Source organism: Scaptodrosophila lebanonensis, unplaced genomic scaffold (genome assembly GCF_003285725.1).
Source record: "Scaptodrosophila lebanonensis strain 11010-0011.00,11010-0021.00 unplaced genomic scaffold, SlebRS2 tig00000080-arrow-pilon, whole genome shotgun sequence".
Lineage (NCBI taxonomy): Eukaryota > Metazoa > Arthropoda > Insecta > Diptera > Drosophilidae > Scaptodrosophila > Scaptodrosophila lebanonensis.
In genome coordinates, this window is record NW_022060561.1 from 5,655,397 (window position 1) to 5,676,187 (window position 20,791).

The 20,791-nt window shown below is 38.6% G+C and overlaps 2 protein-coding genes across 2 annotated transcripts; one reads left to right on the top strand and one right to left on the bottom strand.

Annotated features, from left to right (window-relative positions):
- Positions 1–2,339: 2,339 nt before the first annotated feature.
- On the bottom strand, positions 2,340–3,644 carry LOC115626229 (parkin coregulated gene protein homolog). The gene is made up of 5 exons (XM_030521529.1): positions 3,470–3,644; positions 3,340–3,410; positions 3,098–3,286; positions 2,850–3,040; positions 2,340–2,795 (listed from the first exon to the last, which is right to left on the bottom strand). Exons 1-5 carry the CDS (start codon positions 3,554–3,556, stop codon positions 2,518–2,520), a joined length of 816 nt encoding a protein of 271 aa, XP_030377389.1. The 5' UTR covers positions 3,557–3,644; the 3' UTR covers positions 2,340–2,517.
- Positions 3,645–9,932: 6,288 nt separating this feature from the next.
- LOC115626234 lies at positions 9,933–10,853 on the top strand. The gene is made up of 4 exons (XM_030521537.1): positions 9,933–10,020; positions 10,080–10,144; positions 10,212–10,271; positions 10,345–10,853. The coding sequence occupies exons 1-4, from the start codon at positions 10,008–10,010 to the stop codon at positions 10,729–10,731; spliced, it is 525 nt and encodes a 174-aa protein (XP_030377397.1). The 5' UTR covers positions 9,933–10,007; the 3' UTR covers positions 10,732–10,853.
- Positions 10,854–20,791: the final 9,938 nt, after the last annotated feature.

Sequence of the window (20,791 nt, forward strand, 5' to 3'; positions counted from 1 at the left end):
AAAATGCTAGCGAGCTACTACTAGCATGGAGTTTATATAGGGAATTGAATAGCTGATTGGTTTATTTAGCGCTGATAAGAATATAGGTTGAATACATATACTATGTATGTATGTGAATAGTGAGGTCAATCAGAGTTCTTTCGTTTCTCAAATAAAAGACGCTCTGTTGTATGCAGCACATTTTTACAACAGCTGAAGCGTGCCACATCGAAGGCTTTACTTTCATTTTCCTGCATGACCATTTGGACGTTACAGAAGGTGATGATGATGACGATGACGATAATGATGTCTGACTGGCGCTGATGCTGCTGCTCCTGCTGCTGCTGCTGCCTCAGAGCCATTACATTGAATTGTGCCCACGGGGCGTTCGTGTCAATTTATGCAACTCTCTTGCAATTTCCGGTATATTAAAGCAATTTCCAGCCCACTTGCTACCGCAACCACCCACAAGCGAGTGCATGAATTAATGGGCACGCATGTGGGTGTCTATATTGGAACTGCCCTCCGGGGCTTATGCGCAACCGAAGTGTGAGTTATGGATAGCAGAGTTGTTCACTTTGTAGCGCTCAAGTTTAATCAGAAAATTTGGCATGCAAATCGTCGTCGTCGTCATCGTCATCGACAAGTACTTTCAATTATCATTTACAAATTTCGACGCACTTTCCAAAGAAATCAAAGTTTTCACACCCCGCGGCGCATCTACTGCGAAACCCTTTGCGTAGCAAGCTCCTAGGTGGGACGCAATAAAAAATTTTGTTCTGGCAAGTGCGTAAAAATGTCAAAACGTTTTAACAGCATTTGAAGACTACACAATACAAAATTTCGCAAGCAAAAATAATGGAAAAAAAAAAAACAGCAGCAGCAGCCAAATGCAATTTATTCAGGATGTAGTCAAGTGGTGCTGCACCCGGGGGACTGTTTGATTTACCGTCAACAGGAGATTAAAAAAAAAAAAACTGTGCGTATAAACGAAAAAAGTGAATTAAGAACTTGTGTGGTGGAACGAACGAATGAGGGTTGATTGTCAGCCAATGGGGCGGGGCAGGACCAGCAGCGAATTGAGTTGTAACACTTGGCAGGTTTTTATCTACGCACAACAATCAGACTGAGAGCACAAGGCACATAAACCACCAAAAAAGCAAACCACTGAACCGCCAAGCAGGCCAAAGTTCTGCAGCTGACCAACCAGGCGAGGGCGAGGGCGACGGCGAGGACGAAGAGGAGTAGGAGGAGGAGTTCGGGGACAACTGTTTCGTGTTGGCGCGTGTTGATAACAAGATTTGTTTTTCAAAATTATGGAGGGTCGTACTTAATTACGCTGAAAAGCGCAATGGGCATTAAGCAATGTGCAATTTGGCAATAGCAGTGGCCACAACCCAGCCCAACTCCGGCCAGCCCAGCTCCGGCCAGCCTAGCCCAGCTCAGAATCACCCCAGCCGGCATCGGCAATTTAACTAAATTAAATTTAGAGCGCACTCCCCCCAGCCAGAGCCAACATTCGATTTTAAAAAGTGCGAGTACTCGTAGTCAAAAGTCAAACGTGCGCGTTCGTTACTTGCCCCGCAGCTATTTGTCCCACAGTTTGATTTTGGCCAGATAAGGCCAGACCGGCAAACAGACAGACACACAGACAGATAGACAGACTGACAGTCAGACACACCCCTCATGCGGCCCATGCACGCATCCTTAGACAAATATGGCAGCAGCCCAGCCGAATTGCTCGGCACTCTACATGAATATTCCATTAAAAGCGAGCGTCAACGAATTGAACAATTTTTACTTTATGATTTATTGTAATGAGCTTTTTATTTATGGCAGTCAGTGTTGTATTGGCTCGAGTTGTTGTCTGTTGCTTTGAAAATTAAAAATTAATTAACCATTTATCACATGGCTGTGTCTGCTTCGAAAAGCAGCTGTGCAATGGGCTGAGTAAGTGGCAATTCGCTGACATAGGTCTTAATTAACGATAGCCAGACAGTAACAGGAGATCTGCAGCAATAGATATTGGCTGATATGTTCTTCTGTGTTGAAGTGGCGCCCAACGTAGGGCACGTTATTCTCTAACCATTTGGTTTTAATTCTTCTAGGAGCAACTGGTGCCATTTAGCAGCTGATATTGCTTTGCAGGAGTGCATATGTGAAGTGGCGCCCAATAAAGGGCCCATTATTATCAGTGTGAATGCTCTTTAAAAATCATAAGGAGCTTGAACTATTCCTGCTGGTCGAATTTAGGGCAGTCTCAAAGTGATGGTTTAAATCTTCGAAATATACTTTAATTCTTTCAAATCATAAAGCTGATTCTTGATGTTAGAGATCAGCCTCATTTAAAATGCAATCTATTGCTGACTTCACTTTTCAACAATTTTATTTCCGGATCTATTTCTACTGAAATTTGTTTTCACAGACTAGCGCTAGCACAATAAAATCGTATTAAACATGAAATTGTAAACCGTTTCGTAAAAAATAATGATGCGTTCCATATCAAAATGAACACAATTGTCATTCGCACTTGGGTACTTAGGATTGGATATCTCCGGGTTCCTCATGGGGTGGCACTTCACAGCGCGGAAATACAGCGCTCTCATAAGTTGGAATCATGTACTTAATATTGATAAAAGCATTGGGACCACCACAATGCTCCAACAGTTTCAATGTGTCCTCAATGACATCGCCAATGCGTTTGCTGCGATCAGGATCAATGCCAGCTCCAAGATTGACGTTGATGTTCTTATAGAGATTACAAACGGCCAGTAATTGGCGGTAGAAAGGCACCAAAGCTTGTCCCACACAAGGGCCTAAGCAGAAGTCAGTTCAGTAACTGTTTTGTCAAAATTTTGTCTTGTGCTTACCCAGTCGTACCATAAGCTGTAGCACATGCAGTGCTGAGATGATAATGCGCTTGTCGCGCGTTTGAAAGGCACGTTTCAGGGGCAAAATAACTTTTGGTAGCACTGGCAGAACCTTTTGGGGCGCCTTCATAATCATGTCGATGGCGGCATTAAATGCCAAGAAACGCGTATCGTTATCGGCATCGGCCAACCTGCGACGAAATTTTGAGTATAAAGGAGCCCTAGCTATCACTTATATGAAGACGTACCCATCCACAAATATGGGCAAGTAGTAGCAATAATCCAGATCTTCTGGCGTGCAGTACCAACGCAAGGGACGTTCCTTGGTTGGATCTGATTTGTTGCTGCGACCGGCCAAGACCACAGGTATGTCGCCACGACTAAAGTAGATCTTGAATACGGTTTCCTTATTCGGACGGCGTTTGAAGATATCAATCCTAAAGAGACACACACAGTTCTTTTACCTGAGCTTTGACACATTTCCACTTACTTTGGGGGCGGCGCTACAACTGTATTTTTCTGCAAGGCCTGATAGGTGAAGGCGGGCACTTCCCGTCTGGCCTGCAGAGCAGCCAAGTTTAGCAAAACTGTTCTCTAGTTGGGCTATTTTTGTTACTCACGCGCTTGGATCTCATGTATAGAAGATCGCGACAGACTTTGCCAGAGTCATGACGGCGTGTTGCACGCTCCTGTGGCTTGGAACACATCCTGACTATAGAAATATCAATAAAATCTAGCGAAAATGTAGAAAAGTACTTTGTGGAAAAGAAGTGACTAACGTTATAACTAACTATTCGACTGAGTTTTGATTAAATATATACAGATGTGTTATGCAAGGGCTACTTAATGAAAATGCCAACTTCACTTGTTGATTGACTATCGAGGTCCTACCGAACACTAATATAATGGCTAGCTGAGGTATCTTAAATAAATCAGTCTCCCAACATGAGTGATGACGTATCAAGATATGGGAATTATATGGAATAAGGCTTTATTCTGATCACACGTCCGCAATTCCACACTACACTATGACCCAAATCTGGAGATCGTTGAGCTCCAGTAAAGAAGCATACCTGCCAGATGAGCGTCCTTTCAGCCATCTAAAAAGCTGATAGCCGGCTTTAAAGCTCTAAAGCTTTAATATCGATTTAATCTTTTCATACCCAACCTTACATCATTATGTAAATCTAACAATTTGGTGTATTTTTTGTGGGGCTTCATTTTGTTGGCCGATCAATAAATTTAAAAAGTGTCTTAAATACAAATAATGCTTTTAAAAACAAACAATTATTGAAGCAAATATATTGTTTCTATACCCTGAATCTAAATGGAGACACTAAACTTATTAAAGCTGGGCATTAAAATAATGAAAAAAAGAAGAAAAATGTATTTCGATATAATATTTGATGTCTTTAGGTTTTTTTTATAAAGTTTATTACTTTTAACATTTATCGAAATAGCAATCGCCATTCTCTAACGTTCGAATTTGTTTTTGAGCTGAATTTCATAATATTGTAGTTTTTAAAGCAACAATTTCTCAAATAATTTATTAATTTATTATTAATTATTTAATTCTATTATTTATTTAATTAATCTATGTGATTGTTTTGTTAAAATAATTTCACTAATTTTCATTTCAATTTTTTACAGTTTAATGAAAGAATTATTGGGCCGAGAATGGAAAAAATTAGCGTTAGCATCCGATGGGAATTCGTGATTAGATATTATTGAAGCTTTAATTTGATTTTGTATTTGTGTTTTTACATTCCAAGTTTGATTTTGAAATGCTTTAATATTATCAGAAAAATAAGAATAATAATGAATTGTTACTAAAATTCAATTCACTTTATTTGTGTATTTATTATTATATTATTATTAATCCATGTTCTCATTTTCCCTTTTTTGTTGTTTTAATTTAATGTTAAATAAATTGTAATAAAGAGTAAATTTTATTATTTGAAATTAAATCATCCAGAAAATGAAACGATTTCACTCTTCATCAATTATGCCAAAAGTACACAGCATTGCGCATTTAGTGCTGTTAGTCTACAAATGCTGTAAATAAACGAAAATATTTATATTTAAATAACACTCTCTATCTGCTTATCAACACTTCACAGCAACGAAACAACAACAGCAACAACCCCAAAAATCACTTAGACTATCAGCTTGTGGAAGTGTGTGTGGGTGGAGCTGGGAGGGGGTTTTGTGCGCTGCCTGGTGGCATACATTTAACACCTAAATGTCTCTAAAGAGTCATAAAGGGAAAGTGCAAACATTTGCGCACTTTATCATCTTTTTCCATTTCCACGTTACCGACAGGGCAACGGTAAATATTTTGTAACGCCGCCAATTACGAAGACGACAGGCAGACAGGCAGAGAAGCAGAAAAGCAGCAGAAGCCAGCCCCACCTCCACTCCACTCCCCACCTCATCCCCCTTCCCCTTCCTATTCCCATCTCCTTCTCCATAAACCGAAGCCACCGTCGCATGACGCATTAACCTACTTTGGCATCCGCGTCGCCTAGGTGGATGCGAATGAAAGAGAGAGCCAGCAAGCTGTCTGCACGCTGTCTCTGTCGCATTTGCACGCGTTCTAGATGCGCTTTTAATTAATTAAAATTCCACATGCGAATTATGTTTCATCTCCGCTGACTTGCCACTGCTTCCTGGGTAGCTTGACGCTGCCTCTTCCGACTTTTTAATTACCCACGCACAGCTTTTTACTTTCGTTCAAGTCGTTGCACGTCGCGATTTATCCGTTTTAATAATGCGGCAGGCACATTTTCAGACAGTGAGAAGGATCGACAGAGTGGGAGAGGGAGGGAGAGAGGGTCGTTGTAGCAGGCAGAATAGCGGAAGTACAGTAAACACATACATCTACTACGTTCGGCCAAACAGCTGCCCGACTCGAGCATGTAAATTAAGTCGAAAGCGTTTAGGATTATGAGCCAGTCAGTCAGTATAGTCAGTCGCTAATTGCTGAAATATGCACAGCAACATAAATATAAGCGACTAAGTAAGCGACTAGGAAGTGAAGGATATGGGAGCATTGAGGTTAAGCTGACTTCAAGAATTTCTCTCAATTGTATCTCAACTGTAAAAACAAGTGCTTTTTTGTTGAGACAAACTTACTTCTAAAACGAAATTTTACTTTAAAATGAGATTTTCCACTATTTCTATTAGGCTCTCTTGTTGCAGAATTAAAGAATTAGAATGTTTTGGATACAAATATGACCCGGAGCGATTTTGGAGCACAAATTCATCTGTTTTTCATCTGTAGATATTCTTGGTTGTCTTGGTCAATAGTTCTTCTTTAATAGTTCTTTTTTGAATAGCTTATGCTATATTCTTAATGTTACAACTGCAGAAATTCCATTCTTTACTCAAATTTTAACTGAACTTCTTTGTTGAATAATTTTGAAAGTTATAAACATTGCAGAAATCAATTAAATATGTACACAAATAAAACTCTGAAGGAAGGGAAATTTGATAAAACGAAAAATATTTGTCTTTGTCGAAACATATAAAATGTTAGGGGTTTTTAACGATGTTTTTCGATATTTATTCTAATAGAAATTTAATTGAGGCTTTTATTGAACGACATTAAATATTTTAAGGCATTTCTGGAAACTAAGAAGCTTTTTTTATACCCTGTACCCGTAGGGTAAAAAGGGTATATTAGGTTTGTGCAAAGTATGTAACATACAGAAGGAAGCATCTCCGACCCCATAAAGTATATATATTCTTGATCAGCATGACGAGAGAAATCGATCTAGACATGTCCACCCGTCTGTCCGTCCGTCCGTCCGTCTGTCCGTCCGTCTGTCCGTCCGTCTGTCCGTCCGTCTGTTCGTCCGTCTGTTCGTCCGTCTGGATGAACGCGAGGATCTCAGAAACTATAATAGCTAGAATAACCAAAGTTGGCATCCAGATTCTCCTAGGTCCGAGTAAGGACGAGTTTTTTTTATTTTTTGGAATTTTCCCCCCCTTCCCCCGCTACAGAATTTCGTCAATAGCGTCTACATTTCAAATGCTACCTAAACCAAACTTTGCACACATAATTTATATATAATTGTCTACTGTTGTTCAATTTTCATTCATTTTTTATTCAATTCGGTCAATTCTAAGAAAAGTTATTAGCGAAACAAATTCTGGCTGGTACAACCCCCCCAAACTGCAGCAACAAGTTCGCTCTTCTTCTTCCTCTTTTTGCTGCTGCTTTGGGCGCATATAACTCAGTGACGGAAGTTTACCTGGGTACAGGGTATAACACTGTCGTGCTTGCTCGACTGTAGCGTTCTCTCTTGTTATTTATAAAATTTTTCTTATCAAAAGCATTTTATGATCTATAAATACACAGATAAGATAAATGTTTGAAATGTTTGAACTCATTTCCGAATGTTATAAAACATATCAACACCATTGCACACAATAGCTTTGATGCAATGAGCAAATCAATTTGAGGGTTTAGGTATAATAATAAATGGGAAGTTTTATTTCAAGTTCCAAGGCTAGGTGCCTTGATGATCCTAATGCTACAATTAAACTTCTATTCATTTCTCTTGAGTTTGGAGCCCGCAAATTATAAAGCATCAGGAAGTATCAGGAGCATGAAGCAGGTCACACTTTTTCTCTCTGGGAGGGATTACAAAACATATCCTCCCAAAGTGTAGGATGCATTAATAGACTTAATTGTACTTTTCTTAGATTATTTTTGAGGCCTTCTCTAATATTTTAAGTTGCAATTATTAAGTACTGTTATACATTTTGTATTTCATTTAATATTATTTAATTTAAACTAGGGGAAAAGATTACTTGGTGTAGAATAAATTTAGATGTGTAGAATAATTATAGTCTGTGAGAACTAGGTATTCATACGGACAGACATAGATCGACTCGTCAGGTTGATCAAGAATATATATACTATACTCTGTCTGTTACATTTATCACCTTCTACATTTCATGTACATACTTGTACAGTATGAAAAATATATTACTATTCTGTTCTATTTTGCCATATTTTGTGGTCATGAGCTCTTTGCAACTTTATTTTCAATTCCCGGCAACACAAAAGCCACAGAATTAGCATATCAGCTACGGCAAGTATCAAGCCTTAAATAAACATATATAAATACTGCACATACACAGATGCATATGTATATTGGCTGGCAAGTCAAAATGTTGATTCCCTGGGCAGCTTGTGACAATGAATTTGTATGAAAATTAAATTTGAACAGAGAGTGTGGTGTGGTTTGACAAAAACAATGGGATACCGGCAAACAAAATTAACGGGAAGAGGGACACGAACTGTTAGGCCCGATTACAAAAGGCACTAAAAATCAGGCTGATCATAATTTATTGGCCAAAATGGAAAGCATTTCAACGAGCCGGCTGGCCAAACAGCCGAATAGCCAAAAGGATGAAACATGAAATCGAACAAAAGCCGCTCCCGATGCTTGGTCGAGTGGTTCGCAGAGCGGTGGTTTGGGTGCGTTTGTCTAGCTGACACTTTCATTAACAAAAAGTCATCAGCTTGTCTGTGTGTGTGTGTGTGTGTGTAAGTGTGTGTCGGTCTGTTTGTGTGTTTTGCATTGTTACAAAGTGCAGTGGCAGTTGGGGTGTGCCTGTCCCCGTCACACCTCTGCTGATGGGCGGCTGCCTCTGCACTGCGGCACGTAAATCTAAACAACGGCTGACAGCTTTCAACTGTGCGCTTCATACCTCCCTCCAATCATCCATCTAACCACCCAACCATCCAACCATCCATACATTCATCCAACCATCCATCCATCCACTCAACTCAACTCCGAGCCAAGTTAGAGCACATTTTTATGTACCTTGAAATGGGCAGTTGACAGGCAAACGAGGATGTTGGGGCGGCCATCTTGAGGGTCGGGTCGCATAAGCCATACTTTATTCAGTACATACTACATTTATCAATGTATAGGTATGCATATGTGTATAGTATGAGTGTATACTATATATGTATATGGCCAGTTGGGTTGTTTGTCTGAAATTGACAACATCGTTTGTTGCGCCCCGCCCCGCCCCGCTCATCATCTGCTGCCATTGTTTACCCCGTCTAGCCGAGATTTAAGTGAACGCTTTATTGTTTGTTCAATTTTGTGCAACATTGCCAGCTAGGTGTTAATCTAATAACTGTCAAGTGCAGGATGCCAGGATGTTGAAACCAGATATGGCTAGGTGCCTTTCAAATGACGGCAAATTGCTCGCCTCTGCAACATACGAGTAGTCAGTCAGATACTTGTATGCCACCCATCCATATGTGGGTGTTGTTTGGATGCAGAAATCGCTTCGATGAGCGGAAATGGCTTAGTCAGGCAAATGGAGGGACACAATTGTCCTTATTTATTATAATGAATGAATAACTACTATATATTCTACACATATGCTGCCACAAATGATCAGTTTTCCGCATATACTTGTAAGTATGTTACATATGTAAATAGAGGAAAATGTAAACTAACCAAAAACTGAGGTATGTAAGCATTTATATTTAAAGGCTATAGTGGAAGGAGAGTCCAAATTTCTCCTTTATTGGGCTTTCATACGTGACGCTTGGAGATATTTTTATCGCAATTCTTTAGTGTTCATTTTATATCTGCCTCCAAACGTCGTATCTGCCATAATCATATTTGAAATTCTAGGTTTATGTCAATTATCTCCCAAGTTTCACCAAATTATCGGCAATTCAAAATGATATCCCTAGTGAAATATAGTTAGTGGTAGAATCATGATCAAGAAATGGACACTATTGTAAAGAATTTTAATGTATGTAATTAAAACTCCACTCCCCAGAGCTTTGTTTGTCGATGAAATAAATAAATAAATTTCAAATCAAATATATGTAATATCTAGATTGTTTAGTGTTTAGATTTCTAGTTTCTGAGCATTTTGTTTGTAATCCGACACTGGCAGCTATCCAGCTGTCTTTGGTTTAAGTTTACAACAAATTCGAGGAATAAACATCACCCGGTTCTATAGATTCTTGGGCTGACTATAAATGCTGGACAGCCGGCATTTGAAAGCTTTAGTTGTTTTGAAATTTGTAGCGTTATGATCACACTGGGAAAATTCTTATTGGTCCTCATAGTTCTGCTGTTGTTGTATGCCAGCTATATCTACAACTATCAGATGTACTTTAAGCGTGAGTATTTGGAGCTGAGCTTATATTTTGGTTACCTCGGCGTTCGTTTCGTTTTTCAGCTCGCTGTAGTAAGCCGTTTGTGCAGATCGGAGAGAACTGTTATTTCTTCTCGACCAACAAAGCTGTGCGTATGTCTAGAATCAGTTAGTTATAGTTCCAGCCCTATAACTATAGCCTTTGCATCCTTGCAGCCCTCCTATGAGTACTACAAGCTGTCGTACAAAGGCATTACCTTCAGTGTTCCCACTACGGTGAGTCAGTGAGTCTTTGGTATTTTTTTCTTTCAAAGCAAACCCAACTCTCTAATGTCCCGCTGGCCCACAGCTGGACTGGTTACATGCCGGCTTCGGTTGCGAGACTCTCGATGCGGAGGCGCGTGTCGTGAGTGTTGAGAGTCTGCACGAGATGCGCGCGATTTCCGATTATATGCGGCATCAGGCTCACGCCGAGACCAAACCTGCCTTCTGGAGTGGCGGACATCGTGGCAGAATGCTGCACATGAGCATCGATAAGCATACGTTGAATGATTTCTATTGGCACCATGCCCAGCTACCCATGAACTACTCGAATTGGGCGACAGGCGAGCCACAGGACAAAGCATTCCCCGAAGGATTTTGCGTCTATCTGGAATTTACAGGCTCCGAACTGGTAATGGGCACTATGCATTGTGATAAGAAAATGGCATATGTTTGCGAGATACAGCATCAGTAGACGGCAAGTCTTTGAGGTCGAAAATAGTTTTGAGTTTTTATCCTAACTTACCAACAAATTTTTTTTTGTAATTAAATTTAGCTTTAGATACATTTTTAGTACATAATAAATATTAGAATAAGCGTTTGTTCGTTTGTTTTTGCATCGCTTTTTATTTGTGAACTTCAACAACCATTAATGGCATTCGTGGTAGGAAATTCGACTCGCAAATAGGGGAAATTATTTTTCATTTTCTTGTAACTTACTAACGAGGCGCCCTATATCGGTGTAAAAATCATATGTAAATAGATTTATGAAGAGACCCTCACTATTATAGTGAAGTATTAAGAACATCGCTTGCTTCTGTCATACAGGTGCCATAGGACCAATCGATGAAACGATCACTCATATGTTTTTAATTATATATTCAACGAATTTAATTTTACCCTTATATATATGCTAAAATTTGTTAATTACTCGTATCTATATCATCTACACCTAGCCCTAGCTTAACACGACCTCTTTTAATAAGAACCCGGTCCAACACGATTAAAAATTTGCTACTTTTTCTCCTTTAACACTCTGAAAACCTCGTTCTTACACGATAGAAGTGGAAAATATTTAAAAAGGACTCAATTTTATTGCTAAAATATGAACTGTTTATTTTATCTCTAAAAGTGCTTAAGGAGTAAACATTGAATGGATTTTGGAAGAAATTATACCCAGCGGTTCTTTACAATTGCAAAACCCTTTCTTTTGGAAGCATGAGGACCACAACAAACAAAATGTTTAACGCGAAAACGGCTCATAATTACAGGTCGAGTAGACTAAATGCCAATTCCCCTCAATGCCATTTAAATTTTATATTAAGCTCCTTAAACATTTTCTTATGTTTAAAAATATTTCCCTTTTTATTAAGATTAATCTGTTAATGATAAATATTCATCACTTGGAGTAGCTTTTTGTTATTTTGAAAATGGTTGGACCTTACAGGCAACCCCATATTTTATATGGAGTCCAAGTCTCGTTTAACACAATTTTCTAGGAACGCGACCCCCCTGTTAAGTGAGAGCTAGGTGCAATGGTCCTAAGAATGAGTGGTGCAACGTTTTATGGAATTAAAAGCCGCAGAGGTGAAAATGTGGATACAGAGCCTACACTAGTGTTCCTTAATTCTGATTATTTTTTAATGCTCAAATGTACATATTTGTGTATGGGGGCTCTATTTCAGTTTGGTTTTTTTCATTTCGCATTCAATAGGTTAGGTCGACCATGTGGAAATCGCCACCGCATAGTAATTTATTTGTGCTTTTCCGGATCTAGCCAGTTATCACGGCACATCGTGAAATTTGCTTGTATATTTTTTTCTTTTTTGATGTGAGGTCAAGCCCAGACAAACACAATGAACATATATCGCCATATGAGTATGCTGCCTCACCAAAAATCCCATAAAAATCAGCCATGAACCATTCACATGCAGGCAAAGTCAGGGCGCAGTCGAGCATAAAATCGCTACAAAAAGCAAAAACTGTTGAGCATAGACAGGCAGATAGAAAACCCAGAACAGCAGACAGAGCTTAGACGAAACCAAACGAAAAAAAGAGGAAAAAAAACAGAAGAAGTTGGGAATATACAGAGACAGTTGCGTTATAAAGTTGCAAACATTTTTATGAATCGTAAATCGAAGCGATAAAATCGGGAGATGAGGACGATACTCGTATTCGTAGTCGTGCTCGTTGCAGTTGCTTTCTACAACTGTTTGCGTTTCTATCTCATAAGTCACACGATAAATATTGCAACATGGCGCTAATGACAACAGCAGCAGCATCATCATCAACAACAACAACAACAATAGCAACGAAAAGAGAGCAAAAAGGCAGTTGTGCTCGCTGCAAAGTGCCCTGAATTGTGCCCCATTTCCAAATACTCGTCCGCCGACCACCATTTTGCGACTGCAAACGGCGGAAGTTCATTATTGTCAGTGATTAATGACAAAACAGACACACGGAGAGGAGGCAGAGAGGCGACACTGACGCGGATGTGGACATCGGGCCAACAGCGCTGACATTCAGCCACATAAGTTAGCCAAGCAAATGCGCTGACAACGAACCAACTTCCCAAGTCCTGTCCCCGTCCCCGTCCCCATCCCCGTCGCTGTCCTTCTTGCTGCTGTTCTTGCTACTGTTGATGGCGTCCGGCTAGCGAGCGGCACCATTTATGGGTTTTAGTGCTTCCGCTGTTTGCTTCGGCCAACAATACTAAAGTAAAAAAAAAAAACGAATAAAGCTATGCCGAAGCTACATACCCTTTACAGTTGCTAATAACCAAACATTTCTCCTACAGATGAGGTGTTCGGTGGTGCAGAAAGCACGTAAGTTTATTGAAGAATTTGCATAAAAAAACTTTAAAAAAATAATAATAAAAGAGGTTGTGGCGCGGAAAAGCGAGAAATTCAAAACATTTCTGTTATATAAACTAAAATTCATACATTTGTTTCCAACATGGAATAAATTCGAGTATAAACAATACATAAAATACCCTGTGTTCTCCACAAAAAAGGAAATTACCAAAAAAAATAATATTTAAACAAATTTAATTAATTAATGAAATTAAAAATAAAATATTCTACACATGCATACATACATAAGTCATTTATTTATTTGGTGCCATTTCTGCACGAAAAGAGCGAAGACATTCATTTCGATTTGAAATGACGATATAAAAGCACTTGCACTTTAAATGCGAGAATAAAACATATGTTATTTACCCGTTGGTCGGAAGTGGCACCTTGCCGAAAATCCGTTGGTATGACGAACAACGCCAATTTATGCCAAGTTAAGTTCAGCCGAAAATACGTGCCGAAATAATAAAATAAACAAGCCAAATTAGAACGGCTTATAGGTTATACTTAGGTAACCACAATCTTAATCGTTCAGCCCGAGTAGATTGAGCACGTCTTGTTTCCATGCGATCTCGAGGTGAAAAGAACGAATCGGATGCAGATGCCACGCAAGAAAACTTTCCTTTACGGAAATCGCTTCACCTTTCTTTTGACAATGCCCCCTTTGACATGTCAAGGTTGAAAGAAAGGACCACTGACAACCTACAAATATTGCCACTATGCAAGAGGAAAATATCCAATAGGCGACCCAGAGCTGAGCTGCTGAAGAAAATTAACTCCCCTTTTAATAATCGCATAAATACCAAAAAGATATCCGTTCTTCTCCCTAATTAATGTCTAAAATAAAACAACAATTACCCATTGGCAATTGCCGCTAAAATACATCAAAACAAAATACAACTAAAACGAGCAGTGTGTACATTCAAACGCATAAATAAATAAAGTAAGGCAACGAAAAAATACGACATTCACTATCAGCGTCGTTACACTCGTTTGAGGCCAAGCATTAACTCATTTGATTGAGCGCAAGAGCGGTCGAACATGCTCGTTGTAGTTATCTGCTCTCTACATACCTCGTTTGTATTTAAAGTAGTTCAGGTCTTTATTTGAAGAGCACACATATCGGGTACGCTCTGTCGGTTAATACAAAAATAAATAAATATAAATTACAAAAATAGGCTTAGATAAAGTCGTCGAAAATCTTTTTTCTTGCCATTAACACAAAATACCAATTTTTAAAAATACAGAAATTGTGCTCCGGAAAATGAGTATTGTGAGTTTTAATGAATTTATTGCGAAATTCAAATGATACACCCAACGCTCCTGCAATAAAAAAGAAAAAACAAAAGTGATTGTTTTCTACGAGAAAGAGGCGAATTATGATCTCTAAAAAGTGTTTCCGAGAAGAATATATGCATATGTATGTATATTGAAATAACATTAGAAAACTTGAACTAGAACTATTCAAATGGAAGCGTTAAAGATAGTTTTCAGTTTGAAACGACGATCAAAAGCATTTTAATAAATTTAACTAAGCAAATTGATTCAAATATTCGGAAAATATAAATACAATATAAAATTGCTTTCTTGTGCATGATGTTGAAGTACATCTCTTTGATCTACAATTTCAGTTTGTGCCTCGAATTAGAATTGCCTCAAAAAAAGAGGGTTTGCGGAAAAAAATATGTGGCTCATAATTGTAGACTTCGTACTACTTTGTGTTACTACTCTCTGTTACTGTACTACTCATTGTTGAGTTCTCGGAAAGGGTATGCAGAGACTGTCAAAAGTCCGTCTTTTTCGCTGCTAGTTCGGTTGGTTTGTCTGCGCTGCCCCGTTTAGCCTTACACTAAGCTGTCGACAGCTTCGAACGTCACTCAGTCAGTCATTTAGTAGAACGGTTTGGACCAAAGAGTTCGACAAATGCAGTGCAGCTGCCAACATCATTTACGCGCTGATTTGGCAAGCGCTTGAATGGAAATTGAAGGGGAAACTGTGGAATAATTTTCCCCAGGCCAGCGTATGTGTGAGCATGTTGTAAGCCATTGAAAAACACTTTATTCCGAGCAGATGGTCCGCCACCTCGCCTCGCCTAGGACTATGCCATGCTAAACGCCATTGACAACAGCACGCAGACAAGTGCAAGACGAGGGTTCAATGTACGCCAGCCAGAATTAATTTCAAACAATAAAGTGCAAGCACATAACAAGTAAAGTTGAAGCCGCTGGGAGAGGCAGGAAGGTAAGGCCCCATGACAGCAACACCAACAGCAACAGCAAAACAAATTAAATAAAAATTCCAACATGAGCATACGAAACGCTCCGAGGAAGAGCAAGGCGATGATGACGACAATAAAGATGATGATGATGATGTTCTTAAGAGAGCAACAGTAAGGAGCAGAACAGTTTGCCAAAGTTTTAGTCATACGGCTAAGACAAATGGACCAACAGACAGACAAACAGTCAACTACGTGCCTGCAAATACTTCGCCCTGAGATCAAGCTAAGAGCCAAAACAGTCAACTACTTGTCGAAACAGATTTTGCTTTAATTATGCCAAGTTCTTAACCATCCGAAAAACCACAATGTGAAGCTTTCATCTACTGCGTGGATAAAAAATAAATGTCTTCTCGGTTTTGTGCAAAGCGTGCTGAATTTCAAGGAACATTTGACAGAGAAAACAAATTTCTTAAAAGAAACAAATGTTGATCTTGGATCTCAGAAGAACACTCAATAAGTCTTCTATTTCTTAAACAAAAACGGGTTCCTCTATAACTAAATAATTAAATTTTAATATCTAAATTTAACTTTCAATTTAATGAAGGACAAATAGCAGGCTTTAGAGAGAGAAAGAGAGAGAGAGAGAGACAGTGGGGAAAAACATACCTAAGTCGTTTCTCATTCCCGTCGTCCCCGCTTTTCTTATTTTTTAATGGAATTTTTAATGTTAATCAAAGTTTCTTTTACCATATTTATTTATTAGTATTATTTCCTAGTGCCACAAGAAAAGTTCTTCTAAATTACTGTGACTAGTGACAAAAACAATCAATTTTAGGAACGTAATTTAAATGCTTTGAAGCAAAGCTGTGACTGTAGCTTCCATTTCATTTCCATTAGAAAAATCCATAATTTGAATATCTTTTATTAAAATTTGAGCAACACTGACTTAATAAGTTGCATGACTGTTGACTAGAGGTTGCTTTTTAGATTGCTTCTAGTCTCTATAAAATATTTTATTACGAATATATTTCTGAAAAGCCACATGGCATATGCCGAACTGTTTGATATGAATTTATTTTACTCAGACAGAACGGGTTCGATTAACTGAAGGGTTAATGCTCCGATTAGGGACTACGATTGTTCATCGTGTGTGTGTGGGAACTTTTTAAGCTTCACAGATAGGTATATTAATCTTGGTATGTAAACTTGGCCTATCCATATGCAGAGCAAGCCTTTTACAAACCATGTATATCCTCCTGATTACTAAACATAGCTTCCATAGAAACAATAGGTGCAGGATCACTCGCAATACTAAAATTTCAATATCGTAACTTAATTTAGTTAGTTTTGTACAATGCCTCATATTCAGAAGCTTTATTAAAATTAGCCCACTATAAAATAGCTTCCATAAGAATGATTAGTACAACCAAGTTTATTTTAATTAAGAGCTGTTGTGGGCACTAACTTGCACGACTTTTACGTTCTAGTCCTTTTTCTTACAAATCACAATAAAGAAGAAAACAATTACAACAACAAAAAAGGTTCAATTTACTGATTTAGAGATTTTCTGCTTTCCCTCCAATAAACCTTATTATTATATTTCGAATTTTTTAAACACTTAGCTTATCGATTTGCCCCGCCGTCCATTTCATCGAAGTGGCAAACCTAGGCGTGCTAAAATGTTCGTACATTTTGAATGCACAAATAAAATCACGTCACTCGGCCCCTTTCCACTCCCCTGAAGACCCCTGATCTGTCTCATCAGCACCTACTTTACAACTTCTATCGTCATTACCAATTTGACTTAATTGCCGACGTTGCCATCGTCCTTGCGCCACCAGAAAGTTCCCTCCCTTCTGCCAGATTACGGGCGCCGTCCCGGTGCCATCGCCTCAGTCGTCACTTCCGCTTGCCTGTTGCCCAAATGTTTTTGCTATGCGCGATGTCGCATTGTTGGTGACTGTTTAAAAGCGTTTAGTCGAAATTTATTTGTATTACAAGAAACTTCTTGCCGACTGCTCCAAGCAGACTTTTATGGCTGCAGGCTGCGGCAGACGGCGAGAAAAAACGTGCAAACAAATGTTGAATTATTAAATTAAGCGCTTGTGCCATTATGCCATAAAATTGTCGGAGCATTGGAGCTTTGGTAGGTGGGGGAGGAGAGAAACTCCACAGCTTGCTAAATTGAAAGAGAAGAAACAGTGAAAGTCCTTGAAAAATGACAGCTTCCAATTCAATTTACAGCTATTTCCCATCTCGTGCTGAGGCTGATTGCTTTCGATTTTTGAAGTCAGTCAGAAGTCCGAATTAACTAATTTTAATTTTATGAATTATTTTCGATATTTCTAGGCATATTTAAATATATAAATAAATTGTTTCTCCTAAAAATTATTGAAGAAGATTTTATTAAGGTTGTTCAGAATATTATTACTAATATTCGTACTCGTATATCTCCATTCACTATACTTATTTCTACTTATACTTATTTCTTATATGTAGAAATATTAGGAGTATATAACACAGTTTAAAGCTGTCCTTAACCCGATAAAAGTCATCTGGATGTAGACTGGACAACTAGACACTATTTAGATTATGTATTAGTATTATGTAATTACAAGTATATATGCTGAACTATGAATTAAAGGTTTTGTTATACGTGGACTTTTGATTGCTTATCTTTCTCTGTCTTTGGTTACAATGAATTATCTTATATTAAAGTTTTAACTTGAAATTAAATAGCCTAAATAATATTCTAACAACTATACACAACTTTTTTCGCGTTGCATATTTTGTGGCTGACGTTGAATTATGCGAATATGCGATAACAATAGGTTAGGCTTCCGATTAAACATAGGGACATATACATATGCAGTCAGGCTAGCGTTGATGTGGGTACAGTGCTGCCATAATTTTTTGAGTCAAAACAGCCAGATTCCCAAAAAAATAAAGCTAAAACAAGAAAGGAATGGTAAAGTCGAGCAGGCTCAACTCTTACGTCGGGTGTCCCAACTTTGAAATACTGTACGACTTGAAATACTATGTTGGCGGGGAGAGGGGGGTGGGAGGGAAATTCCAAAATATGCATTTTCTGCGTATTCACACAAGGCATCTTGGACTAAAATTTTGTGTTCCTAGGTCTTATAGTCTCCGAGATATAGGCGATTATACGAATGGAAAATCGGGAAAACCCCCAAGGGTGGAAGGGGGGGGGGGGGGCGGGGCGGGGAATCACACACATAAGGCATCTTTGTGCAAAATTTAGTGTCTCTATCTTATAGTCTCTGAGATCCAGGTGTTCATACGGACGGACAGACAGGGCTAGATCGACTCGTCTTGTCACGCTGATCAAGAATATATATACTTTGTGGGGTCTGCCACGCCTCCTTCTGCCTCTTACATTTTTCAGCTCCCGCAAACCTAATATACTTCTGTACATTTCATGTACAGAGTATAAAAATACATTGATCATATGTTATTTTGAATCGTGCTAAACGGAATAAAGGCGTGCAACCATATGTAAAATTTTTAATTTTCAAACTGTGTTAAATCGAAACCGTGTAAAAACATAATTTGGTGTATATAGAAGATATAGGAACCAGGTTCTGTATATATGATAATAAAAAGCGGCTCAATGTTTTCATAATCCGTAAGACTTTCACCCCATACTATGTAGATTATAAACTACGAAATTCATATAGAGTATTTTCATTGCAAATCACAATAATAAGCAATGATGCCTCAATTATTTATGTGCTTTTCCTCGCTTCGCGAACCGAAAGAGGCTTTTTTGGTTCGGAACCGAGAGCGGTACTGGAATTTCGTTCATACAGTGATTAAATTTCTTTATATGCAATGACGCCTCAACTATTTGTGTACTCTTTCGGTTCCAAACCAAAAAAGCCTCTTTCGGTTCGATTACCGGGAGTGATATCGCTAATTGACTTTGTACTCCACTGTTATTAAATCTAATTTTGCTTTTTTGGTTTGGAACCGGCAGCGGTACTGGAATAAACAAGTAAAAAAGCTAAAGTCGGGTGTCCCGACTTTGAAATACTCTGTACATATGTTTACAATAATTATAGAAAATAAAAAAAATTAAGATAATAAAAAACAAGAAAGGAATGCTAAAGTCGAGCAGGCTCAACTCTTAAATACCCTGTACCACCCCACAAAAAAGTAATATAATTAATTAATTAATTAATTTAAATTAATTAACTAAATTAATTTAATTAATTAACTAAATATTAACTAATTAAATATAAAATATTCCATGCATGCATACATACATTTACATCAGAATCGTGCCTTATTCGTGTTTGTGTACTTGTACATATGTATGTATGTGTGCATTGGGCCTGGTTATATGGCTATAACTTTCTTTCCGATCATTCTATCATAATGAAACTTGAAACTACTAACCTAATGTGACTACCAACTTTTAGTTCTCAATTCCAAGAATTACGGGAGTTATAGAAAATCGTTAATAGGGGGGAGTGGGGGGTGGATCAGAAAAAAATGAACAAACTCGTCCTTTCTCGGTCTCAGGAGAATCTGTATACCAAGTTTGGTTATTCTAGCTCTTATACTTTCGGAGATCCTTGCGTTCATACAGACAGACGGACAGACAGACGGACATGGCTATATCGACTCGGCTTGTCATGCTGATCAAGAATATATATACTTTGTGGGGTCTACCAAGCCTCCTTCTGTGTGTTCCATGTGCACTCGCACAAAACTAATATACCCTTGTACCCTCTGGGTACAGGGTATAAAAATTCAATGATCGATTTTACCTTTCTCGGTATTCGAACTCACGTAAAGGGTTTATAATTGCACATTTACATAGCAATTGCGTCTGTGTGAGTGTATGTATGCCTATGCGCATCTATTCGTGTCTGTGTAAGCATTTTCGCAGTCAACCAAACAGCAACATCAACAACAACCGCGGGCAGCGCTTGAGCAGCGCTGCAGCAGCAAATATATTTATGGCTATAACTTCTTGGTAAATCAGTCTATCATAGTGAAACTTGGCATACGGACACATAATTACTAACTGGGGGTATTTGCAAAATTTTAGTTCGAAATTCCAAGAATTACGGGAGTTAGAGAAAATCGCATTTGCGGGGGAGAGGAGGGAGGGAGGTAAATTCCAAAACATACATTTTCTGTGTATTCACACAAGGCACCTTGGACTAAAATTTGGTGTTCCTAGGTCTTATGGTCTCCGAGATATAGGCGATTATACGAATGGAAAATCGGGAAAACCCCCATAGGGCGGAAGTGGGGGGAAAATCAAAAAAATAAAACAAACTCGTATAGAATACACACAAAACGCATCTTTGTGCAAAATTTGGTGTCTCTATCTCTTATAGTCTCTGAGATCCAGGTGTTCATACGGACGGACAGACGGACAGACAGACAGACAGGGCTAGATCGACTCGTCTCGTCATGCTGATCAAGAA